The sequence below is a fragment of the Opisthocomus hoazin genome, chromosome 16, assembly GCF_030867145.1.
Source record: "Opisthocomus hoazin isolate bOpiHoa1 chromosome 16, bOpiHoa1.hap1, whole genome shotgun sequence".
Classification (NCBI taxonomy): domain Eukaryota; kingdom Metazoa; phylum Chordata; class Aves; order Opisthocomiformes; family Opisthocomidae; genus Opisthocomus; species Opisthocomus hoazin.
In genome coordinates this window covers 17474607-17494685 of record NC_134429.1, presented here as the reverse complement: position 1 = coordinate 17494685, position 20079 = coordinate 17474607, and the positions used below count along the sequence as shown (strand labels likewise).

The 20079-nt window shown below is 47.3% G+C and overlaps 1 protein-coding gene across 4 annotated transcripts in view; it reads right to left on the bottom strand.

Moving 5' to 3' along the window:
- Positions 1-541: 541 nt before the first annotated feature.
- SLC2A5 (solute carrier family 2 member 5) overlaps positions 542-20079 on the bottom strand; it is a 34728-nt gene continuing 15190 nt past the window's right edge. For 2 of the 4 annotated variants that reach the window (XM_075437084.1, XM_075437082.1), the window contains one exon: positions 16207-19668. In XM_075437084.1, the coding sequence (XP_075293199.1) occupies positions 19432-19668 (237 nt within the window). In that variant the 3' untranslated portion in view covers positions 16207-19431. Of the gene's footprint in view, positions 2256-2893; positions 3022-4148; positions 4225-4612; positions 4715-5204; positions 5316-5707; positions 5893-6179; positions 6306-6388; positions 6542-9062; positions 9188-9701; positions 9863-10300; positions 10400-11804; positions 12954-16206; positions 19669-20079 lie in introns of those variants that run through there. The other 2 variants (XM_075437081.1, XM_075437083.1) reach the window with 2 other exon arrangements.

Genomic DNA, 20079 nt, shown 5'->3' with positions numbered 1-20079 from the left:
GTGCTCCAGGTCATTTTCCCAAGTAGGTAGATGGGAGCAAAGCCTCCATCAGCGGGACAAAGACAAAGAATAGAGCAGAACTTGGCACAGCCCAGCACATCATATTGTCACATCCCTCCCAGCAGTTCGGCAGGTCCCCATACATAGATCTGCCTACATACCAAAGGGCCACTCTATTCGGTCAAAGGAGCCATTTTCTCAAGTAAAATGTGTCTCTCATCCTTCACCCAGACTCAGTTTCTCACCACCTTCCCTGCACGCGCCCTTCCTTCCCACTCCTCAGCATCAAACCACCAGCCCTTCCCCTGCAGACGTATCGCGTAGGAACGGGTGCCCACAGCCCTGGCGGGACAGAGTCTGCTCCTCTGCACTCACTGCGCTTTGATCAGTGGCGTGCTGCCTTTCCTGTAAATGGACACAGACTGAGCGTGGAAACAGCTTCTTTTTCAACATGTATACGTCACAAGTTTGAGGGCAGGTATAAAACACATTGCCGAGTTTCAGCATCCATGCAGGTACAGGAATGACTCTCACACATTGATACAATGCACAGCCGATTCCCCTTTATTGGTCTGCTTGTATGGTTATATACATTTTTCATATCTGCACACACGATCACGCTTATTCGGACAACAACAAAATCAGTGCCAGGCTGTTCAACAACTAAACTTTTCTCAAAACAGAGGGCAGCAGCCCTGCATAACAATTCATTAAATTGAATTTCCTCATCTTAAATTATGCCATAATTAACACCAAAACCCCTTGAACTAATAAATACTTTAAGAAACATTCAATTTTTATCACTGTGTACTTACTTCTGAGAGTCAGCACTAATCAGACTCGGAGATTTTCCAAACCAGTTTAGCCTTCAGATGGAATGGTGCCCTTGGGAGACACAACCAGAAACCAGTAGAAGGACCAAGCTCTAAACCACACAAAGACTTTTTTGAGTGGGTTCAAGTACCTGAGAGCAGAGTTATTACAAAAACTAAATTTAAGCAACTCAATGTCAGAAGCTAAAGATGAGTTTGGACATGTTTGCAAACACAGGCTCCACCCTGTAGCCCACTGCACAGGAATCAACATGAATTTGACTCCTGCAACGCAGCAGGAAGGTTCTTGCTGAGTTCAGTACCGTGTATCTCTGGGGGACAAATGGCTCGTGTACAGAGTAGGGATATGGGGGTTGTTAAAGGATGAAGAGAGGGACTGTTGCTCTTCAGCAACAGAAGCATAAACACTAGGGAGTGAAGTGAGCTAAATAGCGCAAAGACTAGAGTGCCACTGGAATAAATGGGCATAAGTTGGCTGTGAATAAGCATCAGCCAGATGGATGACTCCTAACCTCAAGAATAAGGCTTTGGAAAGACTCAGCAACAGTCGAGGACTAGGTTTGACTTGGAGGAGAGAGTTCGGTGAGCAGGGTGGGAGTAAGGTTATAGTGACATGTACTTCCAGTTCAACAGTCCTTTGAAGCAGACAAAGGAAGGACAAGAGCTGACAGGATAAATGGCATTATCAGCCCTTCTAACAAAGTTCCTCAGAACAACTGACATTCTTTCCGTTCCAGAGCAAAGGCCTGGCATCACTGGTGCTGGACCCTCAAATACATGAACGGCAGTTCCTCAGAGGAATACAGTGCACTCCTTGCACATGACTGACCAAACCCCAGCCCCAGCGCTGTGGCTGGTGTTGTCAGTCAGGTTGTCAGGGACATCCATCACCTTATGACACAGGTTACTTGATCACAGGAACTGAGCTGGCTGAGGACATTGCTCTTTCCCTGTGACAAATACCATGAACGCATAATTTGCCTTGGCAATGGCTATGCCATGAAGCAGAACAGTCCTGCTGCTTACAATGAGAACACTCAAGTCAACGGTTTATTTAGAAACTCCTGCTGTGGGAAGTTTGCAGAAGGTCTGAATAAAGAACAAAATGAAACCATGAATTAACATTTTTGTTCTGCTGAACAGATCCCGAAAAGCGTCTGAGCTAGGCCAAACACTGCGCTGGTTCACGGTGTCGTGCTGCTGAAAGCTTTCGTTCTTCTCTGCCTGCTCACCTGGGGCAGTGTTGAAATCCTCAAGCTGCTCTTTGTCTTCCAGAACACCCACCTTGTTGTTCCTGCACATGATCCTGTTGATTTCCATAAAGGTTTTGTTCTTTGTCTCAGGAACAACAAAGAAGACGTAAAGTATAGTGGCGAGGCAGATGGCACAGAAGATGAGGAAGCTGTAGGGCCCCAGTCCAGCCTAAGGCAACGAATGAAAACAGCAAGGATCAGAGGAATACTCCAGTTGTGTACATTAGATGATTTGGACATGCTAAACCCTGCAATAGCTACAAAAAAGCAGCCCCAGTGATGTGCGCAAGTTAGGAGTCGTTCTAGATTCTGTCTTCTCCTACCACCACCATGGATTTAGTGGAAACCACCACAGATTCATTGGAAAAAGAGGATGAGGGTCTGTTACATAAATGAAACTAAGCTCAGCTTCCTTTTGCCAGGCTAAAATCCACAACTGTAGCAGTTTATGGCTCACTACTGCTAGGGATCAGTTGAACCGGTGATCTAGAGAACAAAAGCTAAAATTGGCTGAAATTTAAGATGGGAAATTTGCAGTCATATCCATGCTCCCGAATTCAGGACCAGACATTTACCCGGAAGGCAACTGCTTTCTTTTAAAGCAAATGCAACAAACAGATGTGATAAAAAAAAAAAAACACTGAGTAACATCAGTTTCTTGCCCCTAATATATAATCCTGCATACAGGTGCTGGTAATGAACTTGGGCATTTACAGCTCTCAGGATTAGAAAGGCTCCTTAAGAACACAGTGGTGAAGATACTAGTTTTAAGCTGAAGTCTTGCCCTGTTGTGTGATCGCATCTTACCTCCATGTAGAGGAACACAAGCCCCACGGTGAAGTTGCATAGCCAGTGCACAGACCCACCGACCATGAACGCAGCGGGCCGGGATGACTGCATGAACATCTCGGTGATCATCACAAAGGGAATTGGACCTGGAAGGTAGTTGTATATTTTGAAAACCCAAAAGCAATTCACCCCCTCTGAATTCCTAGATTACAGGGTGCATTTCAGTGGCAGGCGATGGTTTCTAAGTTACTAGTGTTCAGAAACACCCAATCAATCCAATATGGGATTAAATTTAAAAAAAAAAAAAAACAACAAGGCAGCTAAATGACTTTTCTAAGTTCACACACAACAATCAACTTCTCTCCATGGCCGCACCTTAGGCATGAACCCACCTCCTGCACAAATTGTAAAATAAGGTTGATAAACACAAACTGTCTCTGCAGAGAGCACCCTAGGAGCAGAAACTAAGCAAGTGATTGCTTCTTAAAAAAGGCAAGATAAACACCTCAACACATGCAGGTGCTGGAAAAACAACTTATGGTACAAGCCCTCCGGCCCATGCTCTGCACTGTGGCACCCATCAGAAGCAGACCACGTTCTACTCAACAGGGTCACACCATGGGTCTGGCTGGTCTGGTGGTCTCCCTCCAGCAGCCCCCCTAACCCTGGCTCTTGAATCTGCCTGATGACAGAAACGGAAAAGGGAAGGTTGGGTGTCATTCCATCTGCCAGTTACACCTTTACAGGAGCATCAAAAACCGCATCACTGCATCCAGCAAGGATCTGGCAGGGCTTTCCAAGCTAAACAGACAACCCTACCACGCTGAGCAGCCGAGTCAAGACAACACTTTCCCAATATCCACATCTATCTGCACAGCTCCTTCCTGCAAAGTGATCTGCAGGACCACGCTTATAGTTTGGGTTGCTTCTAATTTGATTTGCTGCCTATAGGTGCAATCACGCAACATCTCTGCCCAGTTGATAGGGCTCATGATCTCAGCATATTTTTGCTCCAGGTCTCACTGGGGGCATCTCAGGCACAAACACAATCGTGCCTTTGCTCTTGATAGCCAGATGTTCCCCTGCCTCGCGGACACAGCCAGCAAATCACTGGAACATAAGCATAGCTGACAACTGGCAAGGTGCATGGCCACACAGAAAAGAAATTCCATCTCCTTGGATTAGCTCCACAAAACTTTTGTGTTGAAATTTAGCGTAACAGTGGGCTTTACCCGGCTTGTGGAGGAGACTGGACTAAACTGTGCATACTCACTGGCTCCAATAGCGTGTCCAATGATGTACACAACGACGCACATTATGCTGATGTAAGACATCCATGAGGCAGTGTTCTGTGAAGAATTTAATCACAGGTTAGATGTGGTTCCTGTCTGAACATCCCCAACACATCCCAGGCATTATTTGTAGTAAGATTTGAAGGCATTCTAAAGCCAGTGTCACCCTCCATGGCCAGGTATGTCCATATATAGCCATGAAAACCATAGCCTGGCTATGATCCTTCTTCCAACAAGTGGATATAAACAGGCATGATGCACATGACACACTGGAAGTAGTATTCAGACAAGCAGGATCGTTGTTTTTCCTGGGTTTGCTTTAGGTAGATACACCTGTCCCCTCCCGCCCAGGGTGTATAAGCAACTTCAAAATATAACAATCGCCTGTTCCTTGCAAGGTCCAGAAATGCACGGGTAGGAGCACCCGAGCCCTTCAACTACACACCTGCAGATTAAGGGCCAAAGTTATCACTGCACAGGAGGCACAGCACAATCCAAAGCCAGCAAGAAGAAGGATCCTCCTCCCCAGGGATTCCACGATGGAAACCTGAAAGAAAGAGCAGAGGGTGAGAGATCAGACACTTGGGGCACAGCACTTCTTATTCCAGAAAAATTTATTCAGGTAGTCTTTGTCTCTTAAGAAATTCAGTGAGATTTGCACCACCTACTGATGGATTGTGGGCACAAAGTCACCCAGAAACTGCAAAAAGCTGGATGTGTCGATAACACTGAGACAACGGGCAAGCCATTCCTCAGTACCCAGTCCCAGTGAGAACCGCGTGGAAGCCATGCATGGTAAAACTGGGCAGCAAAAGGGGGGGCATATCAGCCTGGAAACCAGAGACTGAAAACTTGAGGCATGTGAGAAATCAGTGTGATCAATGATTTTAACACAGCTGCCTTCAGAAAAGGGACAGTGCAGGGCATCTCTTGTGCCAAGCAGGTCACAGTAGGTGTAGGTAACAACCTGATTTAAACAGGGACGGACCGGGGAGGCCGGACAAGGTAGACCTTGAAGAGCCCTAACAGAAACTTACAGCAAGCAAAGTCATGACAACGTTGATGGCACCTATCGACACAGTGACATACTGCACAGTGTTGCTGTCCACGCCTGCCGACTGGAAGATTCTGTCTGCATAGTAGAAGACCTGCAGCAAAACCACAGCTGTGTTTATATGTGGCCAGAGGCAGAACACAGGAATCCCATTGTGGCTGCTTTTACATCCTGGAACCAGTACACAGAAGCCTGAGAACTGAATTCTTTAATTTCTGGAGACACTGATGTTTAGATCCAGGCACAAGCACCTTACTCTAAAAGTGCCCAGACTATATCTCTATATCTAGTACATGTGTGTACTGGATTCGGTACTGGCCAGAGTCAGCCAAACAACATGATGCAGAACCAGTATCCTTGATGAAGGGGTACTCCTGTGTCCTTGGTTCTAGCTCCTGTGTCAGCACTGCCCCACATCATCCACTCTGAAGTCCCATCCCTTTATCACTCACCCCACTGGCCTTTCCCACATGCCTTCCCACTCACCCCATTAATCCCCGAGAGCTGCTGGCCCATCATCATGACAGTGATAGAGACGAGCTGCCATCGCAAGCCTCTGAAAGTGCACAGGCTGAACACAGAGAAATGTCTTTCCTTTTCTGACCGCTGCTCTTGGCGCATTTCTTCCATCTCATCATCCACATTTTCACAGCCTCTCAGCTTCTGCAGAGCTAGTTGGGAGAGGAAGGTGAGTTATGGACCCCAGGGAACAAGTCTACAGTGAGTTCTCCTGCTTCAAATCAAGTCAGAACAACATGGGCAGCAGTGCTTCCACAGTGGGAAGTCAGGGATTCACATATGCAGAGAAAGAAGCAACGTTGCAGGAATTCCACCCACCAGCAACATCTCAGTGAAGAATTTCACACTTGCTTGCTTCACTGTTGGTTGCTGTCAGTCATGTCCCACAGCCAGATCTATCCCATTCCACCTCCCCTTTCATTAAAGGATGATGCTGTACCTTGTCGTGCTTTCTCTTCATCGCCCTTTTGTATCAGCAGATATCTGGGACTCTCAGGGAAAAGGGGCAAGGTAAGGAGCTGGATTAGTGATGGGATCCCAGTCAGCCCCAGGAGTATGGGCCAGCCTGCAACACATGAGACAAGATGACAACTGTGAGAAATCTTTCTTCACTGGAGCCCCCAGAAGAGTCCCAAGCTAGGGCTTTACCTTCAGCATTCCCAAGGATGATGTCGAGACCAAGGATCTGAGCTGCAAAGATCCCAATGGGGATGAAGAGCTGGGGTACTACTCCAACAGCACCTCTCAGATTTTTGGGGGCCAATTCTTCAAGGAACATTGGAACCACATTGAAGGCCACACCTAGTAGTTAGAGAACAACATTAGACACGCAGCTGACATCAGCACTCCTCTTCAAGAAGAGGTCTTTTTCCCATGTGAGACCAGAGCGATTCCTGATGGACCACAGGACAAAAGGAAACCTCACACCCAAACCCTTCTGCTCCAGCTGAAGATTTAATGTGATCTTCCCGCCACTGAATAAGCTGTGTATGTTTTCCTTACACTTCAGCAGAACACAGGAAAAAACACAGGTGCCATTGCTTCACTGAGTAGGTGGAGAGGTACAAAATCCATCACTGCACCTCGTGCCCAGGAATCTAGCTTTCTCCAAGAGCCATTAGGGAAAGACATTTGGCCCACTACCTCTCTGTTCATAAGCAATGCTGTCCCTTCACCAAGGCTGTCAATATTGCACTCACATATCTGAAACTTAGGACAGAAGTGATCTCTGTGGCTAAGCTGCAGAAGCATTCCCATGCTGGAGTTCATTCAGTGAGCCTGGATTGTTTCACCATTTCCATTCAAATACAGCAGGGAACCAACCATGCGTGCGTGGCAGGCCTTGGCAGTGCAGGCTGCCTACCTCCTGGTGCTTTGAGGATCTAGCTTATTAACTGCTTAACAGCAAAGCATTTTAGGAGTCCAAGAGGGCTAACAGCAGGCTGTCTTGCCTACAGAGTTGGCAGATGATTTGGGGGCTCTCAGTAGTTCATCTTCTTAAAAGCAGCTTTCTCCTAGCAGGGTCTGCCAAGTACTTCAACACAACACATGCAAAGAAATATCGTGTGCTATTTCAGATTTGGAAACAAACTCAAAGTGTTAGGGAGAAATTTCTACTTCCTCTAAAACAAGAAATCAGTATCCAAACAAGCTGGTGTGAGGGCAGAAGGATGTGACTTCTTGCTGGCTTTTAAAAATTCACGACTCAAATTGCTCAGTAACACTTTGCAGAGCTTTGCTGGTTGATGATCTCTTACAGGTAGCATACTGCAATAGGTATTTCTACTCTAGTAGGACACTAAAGACACAGGTTATTTTCAGGAACACTGCATGGTTACCCACAGTAGTAACCCCAGAGACCTGCCAGCTCCCATGCTTATGCTGTAAATCCTGGCGTGCAACACCCAAACTCCTGGAGTCAAATGACCATAAGACTATCTTACACTTCTAAAGTTCATAGCCTTCAGGAGCTTGGAAAGATGATCAAGCTGTCATGTGAAAGCCAAAAGGCATGGAAACATGTATTAAAGCAACTAAAAAACATACAACTATACTCATGGTGCGCAGTGTTTTAAGTTCACACTATAACCAGCATTTTAATTGCCCAGAATAAAACATGCTAACAGCGACTCCTGGGCTACTACATTCAAGTAACAGTGGCTTTCTAACTGCGCAGACCTGTGCTCACCAAGCCCTGCCACACACAACAGGGCTGTTGGTGCAACCAGCACAGGAGCTGCCCTGCTGCGGGGCCGAGAGAGGCTTGGACCTGCCAGGGCCAGAAGCACGCTGCCCTGGCTCAGCACCTTCCCTCCCCAGGCACGGCGCACGCAGCCCAAGCGAGGCCAAGTCAGGACAGCCAGCCTGGATTCTTCTGGCAGTTGTAAATAACTGGAAAGAGGGATCACACTTAATGGGTCCTTTAGTGCTTCTTGAGAGAACCAATGCCAAGAGCAGCTGCCAGGCTTAGGAGAGTCAAAAGCCAAAACAAAACCATTGGCCTAGATAAGTCTCATGCCTTAGCTCACCACTTGCAATTGCTGCATGTAACAGATTAAGCTGCTTTCCTATGTCAGTTTTTTTGTTTCCTCATTTGACCTTTACAGGATATCCTAACTCACTAATGAGCCATGGAGCACACCAGTCTCCCCAGCCCAAAGCCAGTTAATTGAGCCTAAACGCTGTTAGGACCCTGACCAGCCTGGCTCTGCACACGCTTGGTGCAGTACTGCACGGGCACCCTGCCATTCTGGGGCTCTGTTTGTTGCCTATTACTGTAGCTCTGACACAGGCACTTACATGCTTCTCCTTGGCTCCCCACTGCCTTTGCAGTAAGTCCAGTGGCTCTGAACCCTTCACTCTCCCTTTTAACATCTCGTTTCTCCTGCAGGAAGAACAGGCAGTTCTGGGACTGGATTATTGGATCTGGTATTGTCTCGAACGACTCTGACTTCAAAGGATTATTCTGTTTCTGATTACATTAAAAACAAAAAAATAAAAAGCAAAAAAAAAAAAAGCTAGGCTATCTGCTTTAAGATGTCTGGGAAAACAGATGATCATCATCAGGTTTCCTGGCTGCTGGAGCTCCAGTGCCTAGCAGATGCTTATTACAGAAGATAGCTACATCTACAGGTGTGTATCTCTTCTGTATATCTTAAATTCCAGTCCCACTGCCATTGTTTACTAGAGACCTTTAGTACTTGTGCACCATGCAGAGCAGAACTGTACGTGCCACCTGTGAAGCCATCTGTCGTGAGTGTAAAAAACCTTTACACAAGAATGTATTCATTGCTCTCCATTTACCAACCAACCTCTCACTTACCAGCATATATTCCCACAATAATACGTGAAAAGATGATTACTTCAAAGCTTTTTGCTAGCTCTGAGGTTCCCAGAAGGATTGCAGCAGTAATGGAGAAGACGTTGTTTATCAGCAAAGCACCCTTTCTGCAAAGTAACAGAGCAGGAGACAGAGTCAGTTTATTTTTGCTAAGGCCCCAACAGCAGATAGACCCCTTCTACATTACACTGTCCAAAACTCAAATTAATCACCACCCTAAAGACTAATCAAAAAGAAAGTGGCTATTGTCCTATTTTTCCTGCAGGGAATGAAGGCTTCAGGAAAAATAATGAAGTTTCTCAGGACACCCAAGCGACAGAAGCTGGGCCTGATCTCACAACCCAGCCCAGAACTTTCATCATTGCTCTCCACCCGGCTCAGAGCCAAGCATACAGCCCGGCCTCGGCTGCACTGAGACTACACAAGTTCTTCTACACATGGGAGACAACACGTATTGCTAAGTCCAGCAGCTAACCACCGGTCCATCTGCTTTACAATCAAGGTGTGAGAGAGACAGTCATGTTCCTGACGGGCTTGGCAAGCTGGAGTGACCAGCAAGGCAAGTCTTACCTGAACCCAGCAACCTGCTGGTGCAGGACATCAAACACCCCTGTCACGTACCGGCCACAGTTGTTGGCCAGAGGCCACACCATGAGGGACCCGAAGAAGCCACCCAGAGGGTACATGGACACGGTAAGAGACCAGAGCAGTGTCTGGAAGCCACTGTCCATAGGCACCCCATTCCTGTTGAAGTAGGTCCGGTTGTAAAAGTCTTGCATGTACTAGAAAGAAATACAGAGCATGTTTAGCACAGTAAGTCAAATTATGCTATAAAAGCTAGTTAACAACAAATGCCATAAAGCTTTAGACAAATGTCTCAATGAAAAAACAGAATGGCTGAGTTGGAAAACGAATGCAAGAATGGGACAGAACGGCCTGGACTGGTTAACTGTTAGCACAGGTTATCCTGCCTCGGGGGATGTGCCTGGTTTTGAAGCGGGAAGGCTTCTTCATGGCCCGTCTCTGCTGGGCGCAGAGTCCCAACAGCAGAACACCTCCCCTCGCCTTTCCCGGGGAACCGCTTTGCACAGGTGCCCAGCGATTCCAAGCATGGAGCAGCACAAGCACTTGCCCACAGACACCCGTAATCTGCTGCCACGCTCCTGCCTTGGTTTGTGACCCTGCTCCGCGGTCATGGTCCGCTCCACAGTTCCACCTACCGGGGCTGGGGCATTGATCACGGATATGTTGTAGCCGTACTGGAAAGAAGATCCAAACGCAGATATCAGTGCTACCAGAGCAAGCAAAGGTGTCATTTTCTGCAGAGGGGAAAGAAAAAAAAAACCACCACAAACTCCACCTTAGAAGCAGGTTTGGCTTTTAGGCATAAATGGCATTCAGTAAAAACAAAGAAATATCCTAGCACTTGGCTTCTGTGTTTTTCACTTCACATTACTGTATAAAGCAAGTCCAATGGGTTGTTTTCATTATAATTCACCTTGTTCTGCTTGATTTGTACACAGTTATTACCATAATTCATTCTACTCTTTCCTGGTACTGGTGGTCATTTGGGTGATGAAGAATTTTCAAGTTATTGTTCTCAAAATGCCACACCATAAGAAAACAAAGTTGTAAGCAGTTCTTTTTCCAACGTGCAAATCAGTTAGTGAAATAACATGGGATATTAGCACAGGGAAGCTTAAAAAAAAAAAAAAAAAAAGAGATTTTTCATGAATTGTCAAAATCCCATTCCTGTTCATTTATTCTGCATTTTAGTATGCCGGCTTGTTCTGCCTCCCGCATTTCGGGATCAAGCTGTTTATGGATCTAATCTGATCACCACTGAAGCCAATTAGAACTTCTCCAAGTAGCTCAGGGAGGGCTTGTATATCTAGTATATCTAATTGCTGCTACACCAATAAATAGTTTTTCATTCAGACACAGTTTTCTGTCACCATCATTAGCCCAAATGTCTGCAAGCTTTTATGTCTCAACACTCAGCTCGGGTCCCACCTGAAGGACCTGTCATTTCCCTAAGAGAACATCTGTCCAAATCGCTTCTGGTACTCCTCACGCTCCTCAGAAGCTGTAGCAGCTCACCTCCAGAGATCTGCAGAGTTTAAGGCACTGCAGGAGATCAAAATTCAAGTCAATCTCAGCATAAGGATCAGGAGCAAGCTGAGGCTTCCAGCTATGTTTTCTAGGAATAGACTGTTGACATGCTCGCATTGGTGATGAAAAGCAACTGTGTTGCTCTCATTAAACAAATCCCAGGAGCTCAAAAGAGCCACCGGTGTTCATTATCCACATTCAGCGCTTTCAGGAAAAACCTCTGGCACACATAAGCATTGCATTGTGCAAGATTCCAGAAAAATGCTGCTGTGAAAGGCATCCCCCATCCAGGAACTTCCACAGCCTAAAACTGATTAGGAAGTAGGAAAGAAAACTCAAGACAGAAGAGGAAAGTCACACAGAAGTTACATGGCAGGTCAGCTGCAGACAGAAAAGGCAGAAGACTTGGTGCAACAACTGCGCAGCAGACAAACGTAAACTGGGTTCAAGAACATAAACATCTCTGCTCTCCCTGCGAGATCAGTTGTGGATGTGGTAGCCTAAAAGATCTTGGTCTTTTCCTCCCTCTGCAAGTGCCTGCAGATCTCAGACAGCTTGCTCTGTGTCTCTGTGGGAGGCTGAAGTCGGGAGCACGGAGTCTGGCATACTTACCCCCTTTGAACCTTCATGGTCAACGGAGCTCTCCGGCTTCTCTCCTTTCAACTCCACTTTGGGATTTGAAGCACACATGCCGCGTACAGGTTTTTATAACCAAAACAGACAACGCCCTACGCAGGAAATCCCTGTGACTTTTCAGAACACATCCAATCAACAACAAGCTCCATGAGCCCAAGTCTGTTGTCTTATCTTTCCTTTACTCCGTGTGACTCCCTGGTGTCTTCTCTTTCTTTTCCTCCTTCAAGTCTATCACTGCTATGCCAGCTGTTCTTCTGCCAGATCCCGACTCAGACCAGGGGTGCTGCCTAGCTACAGGGCAAACAGGCTCATCTGCCCCACTAGAAGGGGCAGACTTCTCGTAAAAGCTGCTAAACAAGCTGTTTTTCCCCAGCTGTAGGTACACAGACAAGATGAGTCTACAGCAACAGAGCTGCTACTCCACCACACTCCAGCTCCTGGGCAGCTGTGGACGTTCAGAGTTGGAGAAGCTGCCTGCCAACTGCCGGTTCCGAGGACAGAGAAACATTCCGAAGACAGTGAAACTTTCCCCGGGAGTAAGCTTGGCAACAGAGGGTTTCTGCCATGGGCTACAGTGATAAAACTAAGCTACATTAACCCTCCTGCAGCCGAGCACAAATCGCATACCTGCCCTTGGGCTGAAATACTGCTCGTTGTTCTACCTCGCACCGACCAACTTGCTCAGGGCACTTCTGCAGAGAACAGGTTCATCCTCTCAGGTTTATGGTTTCGACAGTGCGCAGAACACACTTTTTCCACCAAAGCACCAGAGCTCCTTTCCCTCCACATGCAAGATATGCCATGTGTTGCTAGCTTAGTGTTAACCTCCTGCACTACAAGACTACTTTGAACGGCACAGTAGTTGGTTAATAAACTCTAGAAATTGTGGCTGACTATCAGAGAAAGGCAAAGTACACAGGTACCTCCTGCAGCAGCTGGGGAAACTGGAACAAAACCTTGCTGTGATTAGCCCACCTGTCTTTAAATAGCCAGCTTAAAAAACAAAAAAATGTATCCTGTTGAGCAACAGGAGTTGTTCATGTGCATTCTTCAAATGGTTGCAGCCTCCCTTCCTCCAGATGAAAGCATCCCATTCTAAAACCAGAAGGGAAACAGCCATGGAACTTAGTCCTACACTTCCTGCCATCTGTCTTCTTGCATTTGTTATAAATCAGCCTCCTCAAGGATGCTGTTTACTAGAATATCTTGACAGTGGATCACACCTACATGCTCATGTATCTTTCAGGATGTCTATGCTTACGTCATACAGCTAGATGGAGTCATTTCAGGGGTGGCCGGCTGTGAGTTTTGGCTGCGTGACAGGAGAGGGTTTGTCCAGGCTGTCAGAGGCATTGCGAGGCTTTAGCAGGAACAAAAGTAACACAAGTAAAATAAGCTTACTCCATCAGAAACATTTTCTTCTAGGAGAAGAACAAGCTAAAGTGGAGACTACGGTAGTGGAGGGTCACGGTGTGTTTTCATTTGAAAAAGAAATACACTTTTGGGCAGGGAGAAGGCTACTAGGTACTCGTGAGAAAGCAGTACGCTACAGAATAGCAGCAAAACCTCCATCCATGCATACTATCAGGCAGGTGTTACAAACTTCATTCAGACAACATACTTTTATCACGAATTAGCTGATAAGAGCCCTCATGTTCTGTTCCTTTCCCTTGCAAATACTCAGCAAGAGACCCCATGGGTTCCTCTGTAAAACATTGCAGGTTTAATCCTGAGCTGCAGGATCTGCACTGCACTTCTAGGCAAAACTGTTGTTCTCGTTGCCCTCCATAACAAGGCTGCATTACTCACAGATCAGCCTCCTGGAGAACACCTTGCTGGACTGGCAAAACAGAACGCTGCGCAATGATTACCGGCATGCTCAGCCCCTCAACGGGCGAGTGGTGGAGTCCTCCTTCAGACCCAACCTCACCCAAGGTAAAGGCAGTCAGCAGACAGGGCTCAGACTTTCCCCTAGCAGGGGCAAGAAGCCTGTGTGGAAGGAGTTAAGCTGCAAATCACTTAAGCTAGGCATGGTGGAGGTCACCCTTCCCAGGAGTAGCAGTGTCCCCATGCATCAGGTGGAGATGGCCCACATGCCTGCTCACCCCTGCCAACACGTCTTGCTTCTAATGGTGCAGGGGTGGCTGAAGGTTGGGTGTCAGCCCCTGGTTTTGACTGCAGTGGTGTCACACAGATCTGCCAAGATCCATGGTGCTACCTGGCCCCACAAGAACACCAGGTTCAGGTGTGTCTGCATCCATATGGTGAGGTACACTGACCATGGCAGAAAGAGCTCTGGGATGGCTGATTAGGCAGGCACCATATGGAGGTGAGACACTGCGTTTTAAAAGAAAGGTTCTCCCCAGACCTTCTGCTAGAAAGCAGATCTACCATGTGCAGGTCCTGGCCTTCTGTAAATTCAGCTGTCTGATTGCTCTAGAACAATGCGATCCAGAAGAATTCAGCCTCAGACTGGAACAAATCCAGATGCAGCTCCAAGACATGAAGAGACAGTTGCTGAATGGAGTGAGCCACATAGGTAAGAAACACACATCTACTCTGGAGTCCAGCTTACCTCCCAAGGATAAAGACCCCATGCCCTGCTGTCCTGGATGGCCTGTATCATGAACAGATTTGGTACCAATACGTGCAGGTAGAATTTTGTGTCACATCTAGGCCTGCTGATGGAAATTCTTGAACTACAGCATCATTAAAGTTAGCCCTAATCTAGCTACTCTCGCAGCAACAGCAGCTTTCTCCTGCAAGACCTAAGCACATCTGTACAAACAGTGAGGGATTTAAGCTCACAGTTCCCTTCAGATAAATAATCATCTCTACTTTACACAAGAGAAAAGAGAAAGAGGGGAAAAAAAGCGGGGTTTTCCCCAAATAATTGGGTGAGGGCACTGAGCTCTTCATCATTTCAAGCCCCTTCCCTGTTGGTACAACACATGCCAGTAGCTGTGACTGAAGACAGCTAAGACTGCCACAGCCCTGCCAGTTCCTATGGGTGTGTTCTTCAGGATTTGGGGTGATTTATAAGCACAGCAGGAAGCGTAACAGCTGGCTTTTTTGGTTATTTCAGGTATTAAATCCAGCAATTTTCCAGCTTTCTACTTCCCTGTGGAAAACATTGAGAGTTTTGTGAACGTTCATCCCCTCCACGATATGTCTCTCCAAGCCTTCACCCTATGCTTCTGGACAAAAGCCCAGCACGCTGGCAGTCAGACTGTTCTCTCCTACTCCACACACGAGAGGGACAAGGAGCTAGTGCTGACCGTGGGCACAGATGTGGGATTATGGATAGGAGGCCATTTCATCAGCTTCCCCCTATACCACAAGACACAAGATTGGCTGCACTACTGCATGGCATGGGCCTCCCAGTCTGGAATGGCAAATTTATGGCTGAATGGAGCAGCTGGTAAAGCACAGAGTATCCAGAAAGGGTACGTGAGCCAGGCTGGAGGGACGCTTGTCCTTGGGAAAGACAGAGACATTCTTCTTGGGACGTTCTCCAACAGTTTTGCAGGATGGATGACTCATGTGAACATGTGGAGCCAAGTTCTCAGTCCTGCAGATGTTCGGGCACTTGCACTGTGCAAACCAGGGCAACTGAAGGGAGATGTCATAGCCTGGGGAGAAACTGCCATGACCCTCTTGGGTGGGGTAGTTCTGGAGTCTGACACCAGCTGCCAGTGACCAACATCTTTTTTTATAGCAGAAGAATCCAAACTGCTTGCTGGGGAAACTGAGGAAAACTTAGATTATTTGCTTGTTTATTCTGCTTTACATAGGCTCACTACGCACCTGCTAGTGCTCCAGGTCATTTTCCCAAGTAGGTAGATGGGAGCAAAGCCTCCATCAGCGGGACAAAGACAAAGAACAGAGCAGAACTTGGCACAGCCCAGCACATCATATTGTCACATCCCTCCCAGCAGTTCGGCAGGTCCCCATACATAGATCTGCCTACATACCAAAGGGCCACTCTATTCGGTCAAAGGAGCCATTTTCTCAAGTAAAATGTGTCTCTCATCCTTCACCCAGACTCAGTTTCTCACCACCTTCCCTGCACGCGCCCTTCCTTCCCACTCCTCAGCATCAAACCACCAGCCCTTCCCCTGCAGACGTATCGCGTAGGAACGGGTGCCCACAGCCCTGGCGGGACAGAGTCTGCTCCTCTGCACTCACTGCGCTTTGATCAGTGGCGTGCTGCCTTTCCTGTAAATGGACACAGACTGAGCGTGGAAACAGCTTCTTTTTCAACATGTATACGTCACAAGTTTGAGGGCAGGTATAAAACACATTGCCGAGTTTCAGCATCCATGCAGGTACAGGAATGACTCTCACACATTGATACAATGCACAGCCGATTCCCCTTTATTGGTCTGCTTGCGTGGTTATATACATTTTTCATATCTGCACACACGATCACGCTTATTCGGACAACAACAAAATCAGTGCCAGGCTGTTCAACAACTAAACTTTTCTCAAAACAGAGGGCAGCAGCCCTGCATAACAATTCATTAAATTGAATTTCCTCATCTTAAATTATGCCATAATTAACACCAAAACCCCTTGAACTAATAAATACTTTAAGAAACATTCAATTTTTATCACTGTGTACTTACTTCTGAGAGTCAGCACTAATCAGACTCAGAGCTTTTCCAAACCAGTTTAGCCTTCAGATGGAATGGTGCCCTTGGGAGACACAACCAGAAACCAGTAGAAGGACCAAGCTCTAAACCACACAAAGACTTTTTTGAGTGGGTTCAAGTACCTGAGAGCAGAGTTATTACAAAAACTAAATTTAAGCAACTCAATGTCAGAAGCTAAAGATGAGTTTGGACATGTTTGCAAACACAGGCTCCACCCTGTAGCCCACTGCACAGGAATCAACATGAATTTGACTCCTGCAACGCAGCAGGAAGGTTCTTGCTGAGTTCAGTACCATGTATCTCTGGGGGACAAATGGCTCATGTACAGAGTAGGGATATGGGGGTTGTTAAAGGATGAAGAGAGGGACTGTTGCTCTTCAGCAACAGAGGCATAAACACTAGGGAGTGAAGTGAGCTAAATAGCGCAAAGACTAGAGTGCCACTGGAATAAATGGTCAAAGAAAGCGTACCCCCGCTCATGAGCGAGACCGGCAAACTGGCAACAGCAGATGAGGAGAAAGCTGAGGTACTCAACAACTTTTTTGCCTCAGTCTTCACTGGCAACCTCTCTCCTCACCCCTCCCGAGTCAATGAATGGCATGAAGGAGACCAGGAGGGTAAAATCCCTCCAGCTGTAAGTGAAGACCAGGTTCGGGACTTCCTGCAGAACCTAAATGTACAGAAGTCCATGGGACCTGATGAGATGCATCCCAGAGTCCTGAGGGAACTGGCTGATGTAGTTGCCAAGCCACTCTCCATGATATTTGAAAAGTCATGGCAGTCAGGGGAAGTTCCCAGTGACTGGAAAAAGGGAAACATTGTGCCCCTTTCCAAAAAGGGTAGAAAGGAAGACCTTGGGAACTACCGACCTGTCAGCCTCACCTCTGTGCCTGGGAAGATCATGGAACAGATCCTCCTAGAAGATATGCTAAGGCACATGGAGGTCAGGGAGGTGATTCGAGACACCCAGCATGGCTTCACCAAGGGCAAGTCCTGCCTCACCAACCTAGTGGCTTTCTATGATTGTGTAACAACAAGGGTGGACAAGGGAAAGCCTATGGATGTCATCTATCTGGATTTTTGTAAAGCCTTTGACACGGTCCCCCACAACATCCTTCTCCCTAAATTGGAGAGCCATGGATTTGATGGGTGGACCGTTCGGTGGATAAGGAATTGGTTGGATGGTCGCAGCCAAAGGGTAGTGGTCAACAGCTCAATGTCTGGATGGAGACCAGTGACGAGTGGAGTCCCTCAGGGGTCCGTACTGGGACCGGTGCTGTTCAATATATTTATCAATGACATGGACAGCGACATCGAGTGAACCCTCAGCAAGTTTGCAGATGACACCAAGCTGAGTGGTACGGTCGAGACACCAGAAGGACGGGATGCCATCCAGAGGGACCTGGACAGGCTGGAGAGGTGGGCCTGTGTGAACCTCATGAGGTTCAACACGGCCAAGTGCAAGGTCCTACACCTGGGTCGGGGTAACCCCCGGTACCAATACAGGCTGGGGGATGAAAGGATCAAGAGCAGCTCTGCTGAGAGGGACTTGGGGGTACTGATAGACGAAAGGCTGGACATGAGCCGGCAATGTGCGCTGGCAGCCCAGAGGGCCAACCGTGTCCTGGGCTGCATCAAGAGAAGCGTGGCCAGCAGGTCGAGAGAGGTGATTCTGCCCCTCTACTCTGCTCTGGTGAGACCTCACCTGGAGTACTGCGTTCAGCTCTGGAGACCTCAGCACAAGAAGGACATGGAACTGTTGGAGCGGGTCCAAAGGAGGGCTACAAAAATGATCCGAGGGCTGGAGCACCTCTCCTATGAGGACAGGCTGAGAGAGTTGGGCTTGTTCAACCTGGAGAAGAGAAGGCTGCGGGGAGACCTGATTGCAGCCGTTCAGTACTTAAAGGGAGCCTATAGGAAAGGTGGGGACAATCTTTTTAGTAGAGACAGCAGTGACAGGACAAGGGGTGATGGTTTTAAACTAAAACAGGGTAGGTTTAGGCTGGATATAAGGAAGAAATTCTTTACGATGAGGGTGGTGAAACACTGGAACGGGTTGCCCAGAGAGGTAGTGGAGGCCCCATCCCTGGAAACATTCAAGACCAGGTTGGACAGGGCTCTGAGCAACCTGATCTAGTTAGTGGTGTCCCTGCTCGCTGTGGGGGGGTTGGACTAGATGACCTCTAGGGGTCCCTTCCAACCCAAAGCTTTCTATGATTCTATGATTGTAAGTTGGCTGTGAATAAGCATCAGCCAGATGGATGACTCCTAACCTCAAGAATAAGGCTTTGGAAAGACTCAGCAACAGTCGAGGACTAGGTTTGACTTGGAGGAGAGAGTTCGGTGAGCAGGGTGGGAGTAAGGTTATAGTGACATGTACTTCCAGTTCAACAGTCCTTTGAAGCAGACAAAGGAAGGACAAGAGCTGACAGGATAAATGGCATTATCAGCCCTTCTAACAAAGTTCCTCAGAACAACTGACATTCTTTCCGTTCCAGAGCAAAGGCCTGGCATCACTGGTGCTGGACCCTCAAATACATGAACGGCAGTTCCTCAGAGGAATACAGTGCACTCCTTGCACATGACTGACCAAACCCCAGCCCCAGCGCTGTGGCTGGTGTTGTCAGTCAGGTTGTCAGGGACATCCATCACCTTATGACACAGGTTACTTGATCACAGGAACTGAGCTGGCTGAGGACATTGCTCTTTCCCTGTGACAAATACCATGAACGCGTAATTTGCCTTGGCAGTGGCTATGCCATGAAGCAGAACAGTCCTGCTGCTTACAATGAGAACACTCAAGTCAACGGTTTATTTAGAAACTCCTGCTGTGGGAAGTTTGCAGAAGGTCTGAATAAAGAACAAAATGAAACCATGAATTAACGTATTTGTTCTCCTGCTGAACAGATCCTGAAAAGCATCTGAGCCAGGCCAAACACTGCGCTGGGTCATGGCATCGTACTGCTGAAGCTTTCGTTCTTCTCTGCCTGCTCACCTGGGGCAGTGTTGAAATCCTCAAGCTGCTCTTTGTCTTCCAGAACACCCACCTTGTTGTTCCTGCACATGATCCTGTTGATTTCCATAAAGGTTTTGTTCTTTGTCTCAGGAACAACAAAGAAGACGTAAAGTATAGTGGCGAGGCAGATGGCACAGAAGATGAGGAAGCTGTAGGGCCCCAGTCCAGCCTAAGGCAACGAATGAAAACAGCAAGGATCAGAGGAATACTCCAGTTGTGTACATTAGATGATTTGGACATGCTAAACCCTGCAATAGCTACAAAAAAGCAGCCCCAGTGATGTGCGCAAGTTAGGAGTCGTTCTAGATTCTGTCTTCTCCTACCACCACCATGGATTTAGTGGAAACCACCACAGATTCATTGGAAAAAGAGGATGAGGGTCTGTTACATAAATGAAACTAAGCTCAGCTTCCTTTTGCCAGGCTAAAATCCACAACTGTAGCAGTTTATGGCTCACTACTGCTAGGGATCAGTTGAACCGGTGATCTAGAGAACAAAAGCTAAAATTGGCTGAAATTTAAGATGGGAAATTTGCAGTCATATCCATGCTCCCGAATTCAGGACCAGACATTTACCCAGA